At 36.3% G+C, this 19209-nt stretch overlaps 2 protein-coding genes across 2 annotated transcripts in view; one reads left to right on the plus strand and one right to left on the minus strand.

Annotated features, from left to right (window-relative positions):
- Window positions 1-11842, minus strand: part of ncs1b (neuronal calcium sensor 1b) — a 35397-nt gene extending 23555 nt beyond the window's left edge. Inside the window, exons 1-3 of the mRNA XM_016459236.1 lie at window positions 11741-11842; window positions 9026-10113; window positions 1717-1741 (exon numbers count right to left, since the gene is read on the minus strand). Coding sequence (XP_016314722.1) covers window positions 1717-1741; window positions 9026-9089 — 89 coding nt within the window. The 5' untranslated portion in view covers window positions 9090-10113; window positions 11741-11842. The remainder of the gene's footprint in view (window positions 1-1716; window positions 1742-9025; window positions 10114-11740) is intronic.
- Window positions 11843-15309: 3467 nt separating this feature from the next.
- Window positions 15310-17643, plus strand: LOC107667527 (Rieske domain-containing protein). Its single transcript, XM_016459205.1, has 4 exons — window positions 15310-15439; window positions 16336-16524; window positions 16811-16845; window positions 16946-17643. Exons 1-4 carry the CDS (start codon window positions 15427-15429, stop codon window positions 17225-17227), a joined length of 519 nt encoding a protein of 172 aa, XP_016314691.1. The 5' UTR covers window positions 15310-15426; the 3' UTR covers window positions 17228-17643.
- Window positions 17644-19209: the final 1566 nt, after the last annotated feature.

Raw genomic sequence — 19209 nt, forward strand, 5'->3', positions numbered from 1 at the left:
CGGCCGGGACACGGCATCAACAGTATGGTGAGGGGCGTGACATTTACATCTCACGCTTGAGGTATTCGGCCAATCACAACACACTGGACAGCTGGCCAATCAGAGCACACCTCGCTTTTTCAGACCGATGAGCTTTGTAAAAATCGACTCGTTTCAAAAAGGCGGGGCATAGAGGAGAAACAATAATGTACAGTATGTGGAAAATAATGTTTTTTTTTTTACTTTAAACCACATAAACACATTTCATTACACCAAATACACAAAATAATGTTCTTTTTAGCAGCATCATATGACCCCCTTTAAGTTATGGTAAGAAGGCAACAGTGGTTTTAAGGAAGAAGATATCCATGAGCACAACTGTACAATCTATAGGTACAAGTAACTTGTACTTATTACTTTTTGACAGACAGAAATTCTTATAACAAATATATACATCTTCTATTACTATTACTATTTAAACATTAAAAACACGTGTTTCATGCCAAAATGTTATTTTGCAATTATTAATTTCCAATGATCCCATCCCACAGTTCTTATTCAGAATAACCTATTTACACCATTTAAAGGCTTGGGATAAGTACATTCTTTTAAAGAAATTAATACTTTTATTCAGCAAGCAGGCATTAAATTGTTCAAAAGCAACTGTAAACACATTCATAATGTTGCAAAAGATTTCTATTTCCAAAAAAAAAAAAAAATCTTCTTTTGAACATTCTATTTTGTTTCCAAAAGAATACTAAGCAGCACTTATAATAATAAGAAATGTTTCTTGAGCAGCAAATCATCATTAGAATGCTTTCTTAAGGGTCAAGTGACACTGAAGACTGGAATAATGGCTGCTGAAAATTCAGCTTTGCCATCACAGGAATTTTATAATATATTACAATAGAAAAAATTACTTTAAATTCTAATAATATTTCATAATATTTCAATTATTTTGACCAAATTAGAGCAGACTTGTCAAGCATAAGAGACTTACTGACCCCTTCTGTATATAAATTGCAAGTACGATAATACTTAAGTTTAAATGCACTCAGACTTCTGACATTTGTGCACCACAAAAGCACTGTGGCTAAAACCATGAAAAAAAGCAGCTTTTTGCACCTTCATCTCTGTGTCACGCATCATTTATCCACAGGAAGGATCCTCAAAGGAATGATGGATACTTAAGAAGCAACAATACAGGACTGCGAGGCGGAGTGAATTCAAAAGGCACCTATAGCTCACGTCCCACTGCAGCACCACATCCTTGTCCTTCCTCACTGGTTTTATATCTACCAGCAGCTGCAGAAATGAGTCAACAATTTAGCCTGGCAAACACCCAGGGACGCACAGTGCCAGGACTGGACTGACCTTGGGCATGCCAGCTAAGGTGCCAGCGCTTGGACTCTGTGAGAGACTGACGTTAAGTGAGGTGTGCCAAACTACATGCTCGCTGACATTTGGGCACATGAATGGAGAGATGGACTGTAACATTACTGTCAAATGTGTGTGTTTCAAGGGTAGACACTGAGATTTTTCCCCTGGGAAGCACAACTACAAAATGATGAGGAAATGTAAAATGATGCTGTGTTGAGTGGCCAAAGCAGATGGAGGTATAAAAGAATGATGTGCCCAGTGTGCCAAAACAGACAACAGAGGGATAAGAGGAGGAGGATAAAGACAGAGCAGAGGAGTATGTGTATAGATAGATAGATAGATAGATAGATAGCTTACCATTGCTGAACTTCTTTCTCTGTAACTGTAGGGGGAAACAGGAGAGAACACAATGAATAAACTATTGAATTAAAGACGAAACAAAATACTAAATATAAATTTGTCTGGCAGCCTGTGCTACATTATCATAACAGACTGATTGCCTGTTGTGATTCAGCCTGTCTTCTAAAATGCACACTACTAAAACTTTTTACGATCTCAATTGTAGGTCACTGACATTAATTTAACACTTAGCTAACACATCTATCATCTATCATCTCTGGAGCTACAAGGGGTTACTTCATAAGAAGTAACAGGGCTAACAAAAAACAATGCAAGCACAGAAGTGAGAGCCAGAAGACAATGAGTAGGCTGTGGTTTGTTGGTCAACAGCATTTGGTGGAGTATGTAGGCTTGTGATTTACAAATGCTAAACAACAAATCCCCTGACATCATATCATATTACTCTCATCTCTGCATTCTGAGGCAGCATTTACAATTGGGTCCCCAAGAGTCCCTCCTCAAACAAACTTGAAGAGCAAGGCTGTGCATCCATTCCTATGAGGAAAACTACTTGAGATTTATATGGGTACAGATGGAAAACTGCGGTATTGCAATTTTAAATGAAATTATGTATGGATACAGCATCTTATTTGGAACATACTAGGGAAATCAATTTATCAGAAATGCTATCTAATTACATGGTATGCTGGTTAATTAATCAAATCGATCATTGTATGTAGACCAGTTAATAAGCATAAATAATATTTTTAAATAATAATAAGGAATATGTATGGAGTCAGAGGTCATGTTAAATGTTGAATGTTAATTTAATCAATAATAATAATAAAATTTAGAGCTAAGGAGCTGTCTTTAATTACTCAGTAAAGTCCAGTGTTCTCCAACCCTGCTTCTGAAGAGCTATCTTCCTGCAGTCATGTCAGATCGTATTTACGAGTTAAATGCACATGAACACCACCACAAAGTCGTAATCACCAGTGGGGAGTTCGGGATTTTCTTTAAGCAATGATCTGTACGAGTTGGGGGTGTGTCAATTAGAAACATGGCGGAATCGATGGATGCAACGATATTCCACAATACTTATAGGTAGTAAGCAGTGATTTGAATGAAATATTATAAATGTTATAAGCAGAAAGGCCATTTTTTACATCTTTTGACCAGTAAGTGGCACTGTGCCGAAACTACTCATACGCCCTCAGGTCATGCTTGTTATAACACATACTAAGTTTGGTCACAATTCGCTAAAGCGTTGCGGAGATATAACCTAATGTCCATTTTTGCACAAACTTTGTCAAATTCGTTAACACGCTGTATGAAAAAGGTTTGGTATATCAAAAAGCTTTTGATAACTTTTTGCCAGAATGCTCTGAAGATGATCTGAGCCAATTTTGGTGAAAACCAGACAAACTGTCTAGGATGAATACAAAAAAAGTTGATTTTTCCCAAATTCACAATGGCAAAAGTCGTGACCGAAATTTACATTTTGGGATGCATTCGACTCAGCATGAGCCAAGGAATTTTTCTTCTAGACCTTACAGTTCAAAAGTTATTAGCAGAAATATGAGTGCAAATTTGGCATATTGGTGGCGCTAGAGAGTTTGAGATAAAGACTCCAAATTTGCTATGGTTAATATTGAGACTTTCCTCTATCTGTGTACCAAATTTCATAACTTTCCTGCAAGTGGTTCTATGGGCTGCCATAGACTTCCAGAGTGGAAGAAGAAGAAGAAGAAGAAGAAGAAGAAGAAGGAGAAGAATAAGAAGAAAACTAATGGATACAATAGGTGCCTAATCTACTAAATTCGAAATAATGAAATAATGAATATAACTAAATAATTAATATATTAAATCAACAGCCCAAGTATACACAAAACACCTTATAGCTCTTATTTATCGATTTTTTCAACAAAGTTTCTTACAATCTGTAACAAGCTAAAAATAATTTCTGTTTTCAATTAGCATAATCTTCCTGGTGTGGCTTCCTGTTCTTCCTGGGCATCCAGGCAAGTGTATTTGACTGATTGGGTAGACATGGGCCACCTCATAAACAGAGCAAGGATTTAGCTTTTATTTGTCAAAAAATACATATTTCCTCATGCAACAGATGTCATTCTAGGTAAAGCATTATAAGCAGAAGGCAACATGAATCTGTACCCACACAACCATAATGCTGGGATAGCACAGTTATGTTGTTGCTGGGAAACAGCAGTAAGCTAGAAGCTTGAAAACAATGACCGAAAACGACCCACTACTCCTAGCCAGACACAGGAAAAGAGAGATTAAGACAGACAAAGTAAAGAGATTTGGACACCTAGCATCTGGAAAGAAGGCAGAGTTATGAAACATTATTGGCTATTCAAATAGCACACTACTCTTAGATATATACTGTGAACAATATGTAAGAACAAAGCTTAATTCTAAATCCAATTGGCTGACTCCTACTGGATTTCCGGGATCTTAGAGTCCTTTTATGCTTCTTCATGAACAACTAAACACTGGATTTCACTGAAAATGGCATATATAGGTAGCATATGCGGGTAAATATGAAAGCACCAACACTGACACCACAGCCTAATGATTTAGCATTGTTTTCGGATCACTTGAATTGCTTGTGGGACCTAAAAAGTTAAGACACATGCACCGAGAGCATCTTGGTAGCTGTTGGCAAAGGGCACACTATTGAAATAACTGTGCTTATTCATTTTAGATCAATCAAAATTCTGAGAACGGACTTTACAGACATCTCCAACTAATTTGTTATGTGTTTTAATGTAGATTGTAGTGTGCCATTATTTGCTTTATGCCAATAGTGCTGCCTAACTCAGATATGTTTATGAAGGTAACAAACTAAACTTATTTTCATAATTAAATAATGATTATTTGTGAGTTTTTGTTGCAAAACAACACAAAAAATGCAGCAAATAATAGCACTGAAATTCTTTAGAAAAGCCACAGCCAACTCCATAAATTTGGGATGCCATGATTAGAAATAAGCTTGGCGAAATCCTGCTGGGACTGCTGTAGGCAACAAATGATGCATTCATGCTGCCCTCAGAAAATCGACCAGATGGGAGGCATCTTTGTAGGATGTTATGCAAACATTGGACTCAAACATGCCTTAATGCCTTCCTACCTTTGTATTCTCCCTGAGAAGTCAACATTTTTCAGGTTTCTGACACAGTCAGTGTGTGCAGACCCTCCTTTGTCACTATTAAACATTTGTATGTCTAATACGTTACATATTTTCTAAATGGTCTGCTGAGAGGAAATTGGGTGAATTCATGCTGGCTTTTTGTTTTATACCAAAATGACTCAAACAACCCTCCTTCTCATTCTATGAATGACTCTGCAGCCAAGCTCTCTTTGTACTAAGACCACTAATCACTTGGAAACCATACAGTAGCAAGATCTTTTCAGATGCCTCCTTGCAAAGTCACAGGAAATCATTGTTGAGGCGGACTGTTCTAATGGGGGTAAACAAAGAGTTTGTATTTCAAGCTCTGGAAAAAGAGATTTAGAAAAGCGTGACGGAGAAGGAAATGACTGGCCCCTTCAGACACACTGTCACAGCACAATGGCTGTGAGCAATTAAAGGCACAGATCACACGAACAATGGAAATACTTTGCAAACCTGTGTGATTTACTGATTTACTGCAATGGAACATAAAAGGTGACCACCACCCTTTTCAATATAATGAAAGAGAATGAGGAAGAGGGGCTGTTAAGCTCCAAATTGACAAAAAGCAAAAACCCACAATAAAACCATTGTAAAAGTAGTCGACAAGAACAAATTCAGTTAGATTTTTAGATGAAGCACTTAATCCAGTTCAAACAAATGGTCTTAATCAGAAATCTTTTGACTTCAATAAACCTGATAACAAGTATAGACTAATTTTATAACAGATTTATGGTGCTTTTGTGTCTTTTTGAAGTCTTGAAAACTCTATTCCTATTGTAAATGCTTGGAAAAGTTTGACTAGTGTATGATTCAAAATTTCTTATGTTCAACAGAAGAAGAAAAAGTCATACAAGGGCATGAGGGTGAGTAAATGATGACAGAATGTTCATTTTTTGGTGCATTAGTCCTTAAAGAGTTCACACCCTCACATTTCATTTGGACTATATAGCTACTACCACTCTAAAGGGAGCCTAAAATGTCAATTGTATGCAAATCTGCTAACTGAAAGGGCAAAACTTTAATGGGGCAGTTGCTCCACTGCTCTAAGTGCATAGTGAGCTCTCTAAAGAAAGCACCATTGGAGACTAACATGCAGCACTTTAGTGAGATGTGAGCTGGCATTGAACAGGCAGTGATATAGGCCTTTGTTTAAATTTGCCTCATTAAATCATTCAGGCCTCTAATGCTCAGTGCTGTAGTTCTTTGAGGCTACAATTCTCCACAGAGCTGCTACAGTAGCTTATATTCGATCAATACCGAGGGATATGTCCTCCATTAAATAATCTAATGATTGCTATGAAAATGCCAGTGTTACATAACCCAAAAAAAGAGAAGTGCCTCATATTTGTAGTTAAATGCCATGGAAAATCTGTTTCACCACACTGAATAGGCGAGCCAGTGTTCTGATTGATAAGCTTTTGATCAAGGCCTTCCTGGCAGAACGAAAAATCTTCTGCCTACATTAAAATCTAGTCTGTATTCATGCACGCTTCCCTTTGCTCTTCACCACGCAAAAAACTCAATCATGTAGCCCACTCATGAGAAATAAACACTTGCAGCAGCAAGCCTCCACAGCTGTAAAACAAGTTAAGCTGTCCTTTAATTGCCATAAACATATGCAAAATGCAGACATTAAATGGCTGAAAGTGTAGATTGAATTAGTCGGTTGCATCTGGGATGGCAGTGGAGAGAGAGAGAGACAGAGGCCAGCTGTTCATTTTGAAAAGAATCTTGCGCTTATGATTTCAACCATTTTTAACATGTTTTACATACCATATTTGTTTATTTACTAAAGGTTTAAATGGATAAATTATGGTGAATCAAAACTTATATTCAGACTAAACTGTGACTTCAAAGACATTTTATGCTAGATAATTTTGAAAATCAAATACAATATTATTAAAATCTAAAGACTTCTAGTTAAATTGAGATCAGCTAATTTATGTTCAAGTGTTCCAATACGTAAGTACAAAAGTGTGAAAATCTCTAATGATAAACTGCTTGTCTCTATAAAAAACTGTTCCTTCCTGGTCATCATACATTGCAAAAACAAATGTATTTTAGGTGTAGCATTTACTTCCCTTTCTTACAGTAGTCCCAAACAAGAGCTAAAGCAAACCTAAAAATACACAATTGACGACTTCTTCCCGATTAAAAACATAATTTCTAGCTATGGGCTCGAGCTTATAGAGGCTTGAAAAACGTACAGGAACAAAAGAATGAGAAACCGATAAAGGTTACAAATGGGGATGAGGAGAAAAAAATAACAAAGGAGGGTAAAGATAAGGGACTGCTGAGGAGAGAGAGGGGTAGGTAAGAGGGATACATGGATAGAAAGAGAATTGCAATGTCCTTCATTGCGAGGCAGAGCTGATACGGCTTTAATTACAGTATTCCATTCTATGCTCACAGAGAGGCAATTAAACGGCAGAGAGAGACTCAGAGAGAGAAAAAGAGAGAAAAAGAAAGAAAGAAAGAAAGAAAGAAAGAAAGAAAGAAAGGAGGAATGTGAGAGCCATGGAGTCCATCCCAGCACGGAGGCACATTTCCCAGCATGCTGCAATTTCCTGCCCAGCGCCTTTCCATGTAGCGCCCACCACTGAGCCCAACACACAGCAGACACCATTATTAGGAAGCCATTGGCTGTCACTTCCCATTCTATATCTGCATGACTTCAAACCAGCGCTGCCTACTTTACCATGCTCACTGCTTATTAACACATATACTATTTACTCACAGTGTCTTGGGTTCTTTTCATAAGTTTGATGAAAAAAGATCTGTTTTATATTAGGCTTCCTAAATCATCTTTAATAAACGGATGGTCAGTTTAGGTATTTGCTATTTGTTCTTAGTCGGTTCAGAAAGTGTAACCTAATATAGAGTTTTATAATGTTACACAGATTCATTTTGCTGTAAATCTTTGTAAAAACTATGTAGAATTCTAAAACTCTATTTGTAGGTGCATCCTAATTCTTGTACTTTTGTACTGTTCTATGCCATTGTGTGTCTTCAATTTGAAAATGTAAAAAATTAAAATACCCAGATGATGCACTTAATTAACCAAAAAACTAAATGTGTAACACTTGATCGTAGCTTGAGTCACTATAAAATAAGTGCCTCAGCCGCAATTTTTTTACCATATTTCTGGAAAAAATATATATAATAATTAAACACACAGGACTACCATATATTTGCATTTGAAAAGAGCAAAAACTATTTGTTGATAAGCTTCTAATATTTGGTTAATATATGAACAACAATTCATTTCTATATAAAGAGACTGCAAACTAATGGAGAATGCAAAGAAGGCCTACAGTGAATTGTGTCCTGAGCATTTCCAATGCTGTTGTCATTTCACTGCACTAGTTTTAGAATCGAGATCTAGCTCAATGTGTTTACATATATAGCCTATGCATCCATGGAAACCCAATCTGCTTCACTGGCAGAGAGCAAGCCACTTTCAGATATCTCTCTGGGCAACCACCAGCCTGATTGCAGATCTCAAGACCGACCAATTTGCATATTCATAAAGCTCGAGTCCCAATTGGAGGGCTTTTAAAACATGTTGATTAGGCCCACTTCCAGGCTTCTGCTAATCACAATTTTTGATGCCACAAGAACTTTGATTTCTTGTGACAAAATATATGTGGTATGAGCCGCAGGATCTTGAATGCGGTTTAACAATGTTGTTTTCAAACAAATGATCTCATATTTCTAGTCTATTAATTAGTGCATGTGCTGGACCCAAGAGGATAACAGGTAAATTAAAAATGAGGTTTTAATAGCCACCATGTCCTTTTTACTCAAAGGCTGGAAAAACATCAATGAGATCATAGTAACAAAGAAAAAATGAACACTATTGAAAAACATGGGTCATGTCATGCATCCTTAAAAATAAATATTCTTTTATGGTTCCATGAAGAACCTGTAACATCCACTGAATGTTTCTTTTGCACAAAAGTTTCTCTAGTAGAAAACGGATCTTTAGATTATTAAAAGTTATTCACACTGAGAAAAAATGGTTCTTTTAGGAAGTGTTCCATGAAAGGCTCTTTGGGGAACCCAAAGTGGCTCTTTAATGGTTCTTCAATGGAACCTTTATTCTTAAAAGTGTACTCAGAAAGTACTTACAGTAGGTCTTCCTGGTTAGTTCCTCCACCACCTCAGGTTTGAGCTTGCTGTTTGATTTCCCCATGCTCTCCAGACCTCCTGCAGATAGTTTGTGTGGTCCAGCGTGGAACTGACCTGTACCAGAACTCCTTACAAACTCGTTCTCTTAAAGCAGAATCTCAGAGACCCAAATGCACCAACAAACTGAGAAACAGATCAGCACTGCCAGCAAATCCAAGGACATTCATCCATTATGAATTTCCCTCTCCTTTTTGGCTTTCTGGACAGTTGTAAGATCTTAAGTCACTATTTGGATCCTTCTAACCCAGCAGGTCTCTCAGAAATTCATCCTCAATTACAGCCGCCTCAGACGAGTCCTTCTGAACTGCTGCTCCTCAAATAAAAGCCCATTCGTTCGGCCGTCTGCTCGAGTACAAGTCTCAGATGCTAACCGCGTTCTGTCAGATTCTTCAGTGCGAGGTGCGAGGCTTTGAAATGCATCAAAGTGCCAATGGTTAGATGAGACACTTGCACGCTGTGTTCTGCGTGCTCTCTCTCGCTCACACTTGAGCGCCAAATCTCTCTGGCTCTCCACCCACCCTCCCTCTTTTCTTCTTCTTTTTACTCCCTCCCTGCGTCTATCTTGTTAGCGCTGAGTGACTCTTAAAGGAGATGCCTTGCTCTAGTTGTCTTGACAGCAGAGATGAGAGGGTTTGGTAGAATTAAAAGAGAAGAATAAACTTAGTCCTGGTTGATTTTAACGTTTCATGCTCTGGTAGATTTTCTGGTAGAAGTCATTCTAGTAGAAGATGTTCTGGTAGATGACGACAGGATCTACAAAGCACTGGCAGTGATTATTGATGTATTATTGGGTGCAAATTTTGTCAAAGTGACAAAAAGGATAGATCAAAATCCAGTGAATGTGAAATGAATGAAAATGCGCTGAGCGCATCAGACAATAAGTGGAAGCCGTAGATAATCAATTTTTCTGTGTCGCAGTCTGCTGATGGTACTCTTTGTGACACAAGACATTCACCTTCTCCTAGTAACCGCTGTTGCTTATCTCCAGGCCTGTTCTTCCTCACACCTTCTGTAGTTCAAAGCAGCAACTGCGGGCACAAACAGCAACAAGGTCAGACTGCATTGGAAGATAACAGTGTCATGAGTCCAGCAATCTTGATTGAGCCACTGAGAGATGAGGGGAAAACCACTGACCACACACTCTCCATGCAGAAAGCTCTCGCACTTGACTTTCATGAGAACAATTTTCTCCCTGAGCCTGTGTAAGGATGGCACAATGCACTGTTCCTCTGCTAGCACTGCAAGTTCATCGATATCCTGAACCGAGGTCAAACTGCATTAGTCAAATTATGTTAGAAGCAGTCTGTAGGATTCTATATTTAGTTAAGGGTTGTAGAGTTCAGTTCTACTGATTTAGCTACAGTATGTTTCAAACAATAAAATGTTTCTTGTTATGGGAGCTCAGGCAATGAATAAATAAGCAGAAAATCAAAAACATAAAAGCTTTCAAATAAAAAAGGGGGTATGGTTAACAAGTAGTCTATCTTCCTCTGATCTTGTTATCAGTAACTGGGAAAAGACACAAATGTTTCAAATCAAGGCACAGAACACAAAAATAGCTCATATAAAATCATCTTATACAGGCCATTCGAAACAAGCTTTGAGATCAAATATTACATTATAGTCTCAATGCAACACTGAGCACCAAAACTAATAACCTCCTTACATCTGCTGCACTCATAATCAACGCTATACTGTGTGCATTAACTGCCTGCACAAGCCTTAAAATGCTGGAACAATCTTAGCTGGGTGAAGAAATACATCTTAACCTTATTAAGAGAAAAATATTCATACTGCTTTATGAAGGAAATATTGTGCGTCTTCTATTTCTGTGAGATGTGGTAAAATGAGTGAAACAGAGGAACTTTGCTCACTTATTTTAGTATTATTGGTGTTTTGGTAGTGGTAATTTAAATCAATATGGGGTTTTCAATGACTGTTAGTTAAACACACACACATACACACATATAAATCATATTACAATGTTACAGTAATACTGCAATGCACTGAATACTACAGACATAATTGCAGTGTTAAAATGCCAATTCTGCAACAAGAGAAATATACTTACATTGTTTGAAGGACATAATAATTTATATTTTGTCCTCATTTCCCTTACCAAAAAGTAGTATACTTCAAGTTTATTTTAGTAAGTATACTTAGTAACAATAACTGTAGTAACTATGGTATTTTTGCGGAAACCCAGGTTACCATGGTAATTTTGTTAGAAGGGGCGTTCTGAAGTCTGAAGTCAGCAGCTCGGAAATAGCGTTATACTGATGAAACGACATATGTTTACACGATTACGGTCCTTTAAACGTAAACAGCCTAAAGGGACACGTTTTGACAAGTGCTCATCGACCGCTATCACAGCAAACCGCTACGTAGTGAACGTAAAGCATACTAGGACGTTATCTCTAAAACATAACTGGACTGAATAAACCCCTACCTCTTATTTACAAACATCTTTCGCTGAAACTTGTCAGCTGTGAAACTTAATAGACGACTCCTTGTATCCATAGGAACTCTTAGCACGGAGAATAAGGGCATCTTGCCATCAAGCTACGTGTCACACAAACCCTTCTCCAGTGTCTAACTTAACTGTTAAAACGCAATGGTTTTTTTGAATGAAAGTCAACGTCATGTGACACTTACCGATCTGTACCTAGCGTTAGGATTTTTTTTGTTCTTCACAGATCGTTCTCTGTCCGTCAGGATGTGTTTGGCTTCCCCCTTCTCTGTCTCTGAGTGTCTGTAACCTTCATTCAGACGGGACTGTTCTCGCAGACTCTCCAGAGGCTGGACAAACTAACCTCACCGCTCTCCATTAACCCCTGAGTTTCTCTTGGGTAGTGAGCTTTACGTTGTTAATACGTACTTCACATCTTCGATGGGGATATTTAAAGGATATTTATAACAATAATAATAATAATAATTATTATTATTATTATTGTTGTTAATTATATGCATATACAGTATGTATACAGAATGTGTATATAATACATTATATATATATATATATATATATATATATATATATATATACAGTGGGTACGGAAAGTATTCAGACCCCCTTCAATTTTTCACTCTTTGTTATATTGCAGCCAGGGTCTGAATACTTTCCGTACCCACTGTATATATATATATATACACACACACACATACACACACACGTACACTCATGTGTGTACATGGATAGCTGCTCACATCTTGCGGAGAACCATCTGTCTGTCTGTAACCTGGATAAAAAAGAAGAAGAAGAAGAAAAAAAGAGAGACCTACATAACCTACATATCCACGCCAGGAAATCAGGTTAAGCTGCTATTTAATACAGAACAAAAAAATGTCTCACTTTTAACTCATCTTGTGCCTCACTTATTAGACATGTCACACTATAATATAGGACTAGCACTACCTGTATTTACAGTACATCAAGCTACTGTTGTTATTTGCTTCTGCAACCTTGCATATGTTAAATGCATAGTTTAATGTATAGTGTTCAGTCTTGAATAGGCAAAATTCTGTGCAAGACACTATTATGAACAAATGTCAAAATAAGAATAAATTACTCTGCTATTTCTCACTATGCGTAGCTAATTAAACCTACACTTACGTGAAAAGGAGTGAGAGGGAGAAGATTGACTTTAAGTACCTTTTAGTATTCATAGTATTCCATAATGTCTTTCATTATCCCATAATAACTTATTTCTTGCCAGCTTAAAACACACAAGCGACAAGATTTGTTGCCACATAAACCTAAGCTTTTTCCTTTGAGATTTTTTTTAATTCTTCAATATGACTAAAACTAATATTTTTCACAGAATGAAAAATGAGCCAGAAAATAAAAGCAAATTAATTCTTGTCCAGATAAGTGAAAAGTGCAGTTTATTATTGGCTTTAATTCTAAGCAACATGATTGTGATTGTAAAGCAGCATCAGATGGAGTGTTGTACCTGAACATGGATTGACTAAAGCTATTTCATAACACTCAAAATCTTGAAAATGAATAGTACCTTTTGGCTCCCTGTTTAGAGGAAAATCATTTAGTCTAGTAATACTGACTAAAGGGGGTTGCAGGCAGCCTGTGGAGTTACAACTGCCAAGCAATGTGTACTGTATGTTTGGCATGCTCGCGGTTGATTCCAGCCCCTTTACCATCTGTTATTGGCTACACTCTTAAAAATAAAGGTGCTTCAAAAGGTTCTTCAAGCGATGCCATAGAAGAACCATTTTGGGTTCCACAAAGAGCCATTCAGTCAAAGGTTCTTTAAAGAACCATCTCTTTCTTACCTTTTTATAATCTGAAGAACCTTCTTTCGCCACAAAGAACCTTTAGTGAAACAGCAAGGTTCTTCAGATATTAAAGGTTCTTTATGGAACCATTTAGACAAAAAGGTTATTCTATGGCATCGTGAAGCACCTTTATTTTTTAAGAGTGTATATCAAGCTCACAGTTTCACATGAACCAAAAGCATTGATTAGCTGTGCAGTTATATTTACAAATGCACCCTCGTTTCAGCCTTTGATTGCTTTTCAAGGTTGCCATCGCCATTGCGCTTGTTGCTTTCAGTAGATTCTACTGCACAACTTGCATTATACTGTATATAAGGGTTATGCAAAGCAATACACTTCAATGGAAGAATGGGAAGAATATTTGTGTATACCTGTACTGTATTTACCATGATTATAGTTTCAGGGTTTCATCTTATTTTGCACTTCTGCTGCTCTCTGATGTAAATAGAACATCCTGCTCTTAATTCCCATGATGCTAGCTGTTAAAAGCAACATTTGGCCTTTGGAAGAATCTGGGTTAATGCATTCTCAGTCAGGCAATGGAAGGAAAACAGAGGGGTTGAGGAGGGACATCAAAAGCAGTTTTAAATGTTTACACCCAAAAACATCAGGTCAAATGATGAAATGCATTTTAAAATTATACTACCTGCTATTTAAAGTAGATTGACATTTTGTGAATGTTTGGTGCAAATGTATCCCATGATTAATGGAAAAAAAGGAAAGATGTTTCAAAAAAGCAGGCATGGCAGAGAATGGTGCCTCCCTAATTTACTCGCAGTAAATTAGCATTTCATTAAACCCTTGTACATTTATCATTTCGGAAATCTTAGAGTGCAGGCTGCCGTTGTTTATTCATTACCAATAACCTAAGTAAACATATGTTTTGGCCTGTGTTGGAGATTCAGAAATAAGTCACCTAGTCAATAAATTAATTATTGACATTAGTGTAAGCATTTATCTTCAGACTGAAATCCCATAGGTTTCCAAGTTTCAATTTTACCCAAACTATAGACGTTCATTCTAATCCTATATAAATAATGTTCTAGGCCTTTGCGGTGCATTCATTATATGCTCTGTTCTGAGTCTGTTTTGCACTTATTACTCTTTGTATTTATTGTTTTTAAACTTAATAGTTTTTAAATTTAAAGCTTATTTATTGTTTTTGTATTTAGAATGGCATTTGAGGCCAGGTGCCACTGTCATTTAAATGTTATTCTTAATGTTGGCCTGTTAAATAAAAAATAAAAAAATTAATTACTTCTCAGATAACATAAAAACACTAGGCAAAAAGCATGTGAGTGGATTTATAACTGGACAGGAAAAAAGCTTTGTAAACATAAACATTAATTGAAGTCATTGAACTTACAGGACATGTACAGATATGGCCACTTCTCTAACTGGGTTGCGTATCAACAGCACCATCTAAAGGTCTTACATTAAACTTTGTTTAATAGTGTTAAGGGGTTTTACGTGCTTATTCTAGTAAACATACGCGTAGTTGACATGAAATACAAGGGGAAATTAATGTCCTGTGGTGACATTCTATACGCCATTTTTATATAGGTCTCCAATTTTTTAGGCTATAGGTCTTTCTTTATATTTAGCTTTTATACAGAAACTTTATACCTTGAAAATGAGTAGTAAAGGCAAAATATTAAAAATGGTGAGAAACTGGCCCTAAAATATACACTTTCACAAAAAATAAAATAAATAAATAAAAAATACAAATTTGAACCTGAAAGCATGATAATTAAAAAGTGTTAAAATTACACCACCAAAAAATTGTCGTAATAATAATAATAATAATAATAATTATTATTATTATTATTATTATAAACAGAAAAGTTAATCCTTCTAGTAGAAATTTGCGGTCGAAACTCTTATTTTGAAACTTGAATATGACCGGAAATGATCCCAACTACTGTGAATTGTTTCATTTTGTGGTTTCCTCTTTAATATTTCAGTCGTAAATATTTGCCGATCAATTGTCTTGAAAAGCGACAAAGTGAGAAAGATGCCAAAGAAGATTATCACGTTTTGAGAAATAAATGTCAAACACAGGTAATCAGACTGCAGTTGCATTTTTTTTTTATTATTCATAATATATTATATTCTTCCCCCTAATTCTGTTTCATCTTTTAAATTGTACTTTCTAAAATATCCTACTTCTTATATACACCCGGAAAGTCGTTCAGTTTTGTGGATATCCACATAAAGACCAGAATAGAAGCGGCTGTAATCTACACAGAATAATAAAGGGCGACACAGCATTTGAACACTGGATTTACAAAAACTAATCAATGGGTTATTTAACCATGTATTACTATGTCTTTGGAAGGCTTTTGTCTTTCAAACACATTAAAATGTACAAATTCACGTTATTTCTTATTTACAAGTAATGCAGGGATTCACAAAACCTTTTTCAATTAATGCATATAATGCATTAATGCAATAATGCACATGAATACATATAGTACACAAAATGGAACTTAATGTAATGTAATTATATTTATAAATGACTTTAAAAACACTCCCAAAACAGCGCACAAACCTTGAATAGACCTACCTCATGAATTATTCAAATACAACAGCCAATGGTAAGTCTCCGGCAGCAGACATTTTCAATATTTACATTTTTGCGGTAGAAGTAGTTTTTTGTTGGTTTTGAGCTATTGCTTGTTAAATGTTTTTTTCTATTCTTTCTATTTCTGTTAATCTTAATAATTACTGCTATGTTTTAAATTTGTTGTTCCATGCTGTAAACTAAATGTTCAAATAAAGCATAAAAAAGAGATGCATCTCTTTATGAGTGCTGGTTTCATGGATACCTGATTTTACATTCACACCTCACGTCTGTCTCTGTCTGTCTGTCTGTCTGTGTCTGTCCGCCGGCCGGCCGGCCCGTCCGTCTATTTTATTATTATTTCTGATGTTGTCTCCTCTGGACCATTTCACAGTGTCAGAAGATTGGGGAAAAAACATGAGCTCTGATGAAGATGTGGCAGCTGCATCCAGACATACTCTTTTCATAGGGAAGAAAGAGAATATAATTCAATCCAGACGAGTGGTGAAGTCAGTTGGTGAAAGAGATGTTCTGGTGATTTACCACCAGGGGGACTTCTATGCTATTGATGTGCGCTGCTATCGTAAGTTAAGAGCCGGTTGACTTAAAGGGATAGTTCACCCAAAAATTAAAATGTTGTCATTATTTACTCACCCTCATATCATTCTTCCATGTAATTTTCTTTCCCTTACCATACACACATATATTGTTTAGGTATGGATAATTATTTTGCCTGCTCAGAATTTTACAGATTTAAGGCCAATCTTCAGTCCTCATTAGTATGTTCATAAAATGTATCTGTTCACATATATTAAACACTATGTTTAAATAACACTGTTGTGCTTTTTTATGCTTTAATTTTGTTGAAGACTCTGGAGGTCCACTTCAGGAAGGAGATATAGAGGTGGGTTGCTCTGAATACTTTCATTAGGCAATTTTTTTCTTATTTATATTGAATGCCACAAATTTGCTTTAACTTTCAATTTTCTCTTTTGCCAATGAAGGACTTTGATGGACGGACATGCATAGTGTGCCCGTGGCATAAGTATAAAATTACATTAGCTGAAGGTGAGGGTCTCTATCAGGCAGTGGACCCTTCTGTGAAGCCCCTGAAACCAACCTGGTGCTCTAAAGGCATTAAGCAAAGAGTCCACACAGTGACAGTGTCTAATGAAGATGTGTTCCTCACCTTAAATGACTCTCCAGGACCCATTGACTCTGATTACTATCAGACTGAGAAATATAGAAACACCTTCCTGAAAGAAGGGCAGAAGAAAACAAAGTGACCTCAGGGGAAGAGATATGAGATTAGTGAGTGTCTCAGGCATCAGCTGATCAGCAAACGTGTTCTGCTGAATTAGTTTTTATCTGTCTCTGCTGGAAAACCTAGTTAAGTTATAAAGCTGGTCTAGCTGGTTTGTAACCAGTCACCATTTTCCAAAAATCAGCCTGACCACCTAGTTTGTTGCAGGTCCAAGATGGTTTACCAACTAATGATTATTTTAGACCAACTAAAAACCAGCTAGCATGTCCCAAAACCATTTTCGAGTCTGGGGCCTTTTTCACGGTACTTTGTCACAAGTGCTTTTTAATGGACAAATATGTTACTTATGAACTATATTTGAATCCACCTACATTTTCAATGTTTAGACAGACCTTTGTAGATGTTGGCTTGAAATATGAACTTTTTATTTTATCATAATTAATAATTTAATCACTAAATCAGACCACTGACATGCTTTTCGCATGCAATCTTGTACCCAATCCCATGGATTTTCTCACTTTTATTACTCAGATATGCAGATTTAGTGACAAGTGCACAGATAGCAAAAAAAATAAATAAAATAAAATAAATAAATTGGCGGAATAGGCACGTAAAAACAAGCTTATGTAACTTTCCAGTACTATCCAGTTATGTTTGTAGTAACCTTAGGATGTTCTAAACTTCTTGTTTATAACAAGTTGGGCACATTCATATTTATGTTACATTGTTAATGAAAATTATTATAAATGTAGCTCGTATCTGTATACAGTCATAGGAAATTGAAAATAAATAATACTACATTAAAATAATGTAGTATTATATTCCCTGTTTAAAATAAAGAATGAACACAATATATGCTTTTTAGTCTTTTATTAATATTTTTAATTCTGTGAACAGAAGGGATGTCCTCAGAGCTGGTAGAGGATTTGATTTAAGTACTGACAGTGATGACAGTTGAACTGATAGTGGAGTGTGTCAGGGGGTCAGAGGGTGACATGGAAAAATGAGAGGCCAAGGATGGAAGTGAAAGGAGGTGTTTGAATGAGAGAAAAGTGTTTGTAATTTGTGTGTAAATAGGAGTGGTTAAGGCAGACTTGAGGACCTGAGGAATGCTTAAAAATAGCAAATGTAGATAACACTCTACACCAACACCAATGACCAAAAAAGACCTGTAGTTAAAATAGAAAATAAGATGAAATACAGGAAGTAATTTCCTTCCAATCAATATCAAGCATACAGTTCATAGAGGTTTAATGAAAAGAAATTTCACTTACATGCGCATTATAGAACACAATATTTTTAACAGTACTTGATTTGTACAATCATAGCAACTTAAAATAAATGCATACATTGTCTCAGTATTTTGTTTAACACAAAGACTGCAAGTTTAAACAAAAGTTCAATCCTTTGGCGGTAAAGCATGTAAAATAGCATCACTATCACTGCACTTTAGGCTTCACTCTTGAGGGGTCAAAAGGTTCAAATATGACTGAAAAACATTCATATACTCCTGTTATTCAACTATGCAGCTTGCTGTGAATACCATAGATTTTCATAACACATTACCTGATAAAAACATTTCTAAGTGACCGTACAGGGCAATAGGAAGTATAGAATAAGTTTGAAAATCTAATGTGATACATAATATTTACTTAAAACTAGAAAATAGACCCCACATATACAGTCTTAAACAGTATCAGAGCCACTTCAGTACCTGTGCCCCTCCTCCCACGTACCCCGTTAACCGATGCAAATGAATGAGAGTTATAGTTGATATGTAGTTGCACAGTTAGTTACAGTTAGTAGAATGTCTTCAGTGGAATATCAAAATAAACTGTAAGCACTCAGTTTTCCTTTTACCAGGCATGCCAGTTATGTAACTCCTCAACCTATCACAGCTAAACTCCAGTTACTCAGGTATGCTTTCTCTGCAAGGGATGTGTGTGTGTGTGTGTGTGTGTGTGTGTGTGTGTGTGTGTAGTGGTGGCTGAGAGAAATAGAGCG

Source organism: Sinocyclocheilus anshuiensis, unplaced genomic scaffold, assembly GCF_001515605.1.
Source record: "Sinocyclocheilus anshuiensis isolate Anshui unplaced genomic scaffold, SAMN03320099.WGS_v1.1 scaffold1132, whole genome shotgun sequence".
Lineage (NCBI taxonomy): Eukaryota > Metazoa > Chordata > Actinopteri > Cypriniformes > Cyprinidae > Sinocyclocheilus > Sinocyclocheilus anshuiensis.

Coding starts and splice junctions, on each gene's coding strand:
- LOC107667527 (XM_016459205.1), top strand. Junction 16,525..16,810: donor TATTGATGTGCGCTGCTATC/GTAAGTTAAGAG, acceptor ATTTTGTTGAAG/ACTCTGGAGGTCCACTTCAG. Junction 16,846..16,945: donor TTCAGGAAGGAGATATAGAG/GTGGGTTGCTCT, acceptor TTGCCAATGAAG/GACTTTGATGGACGGACATG.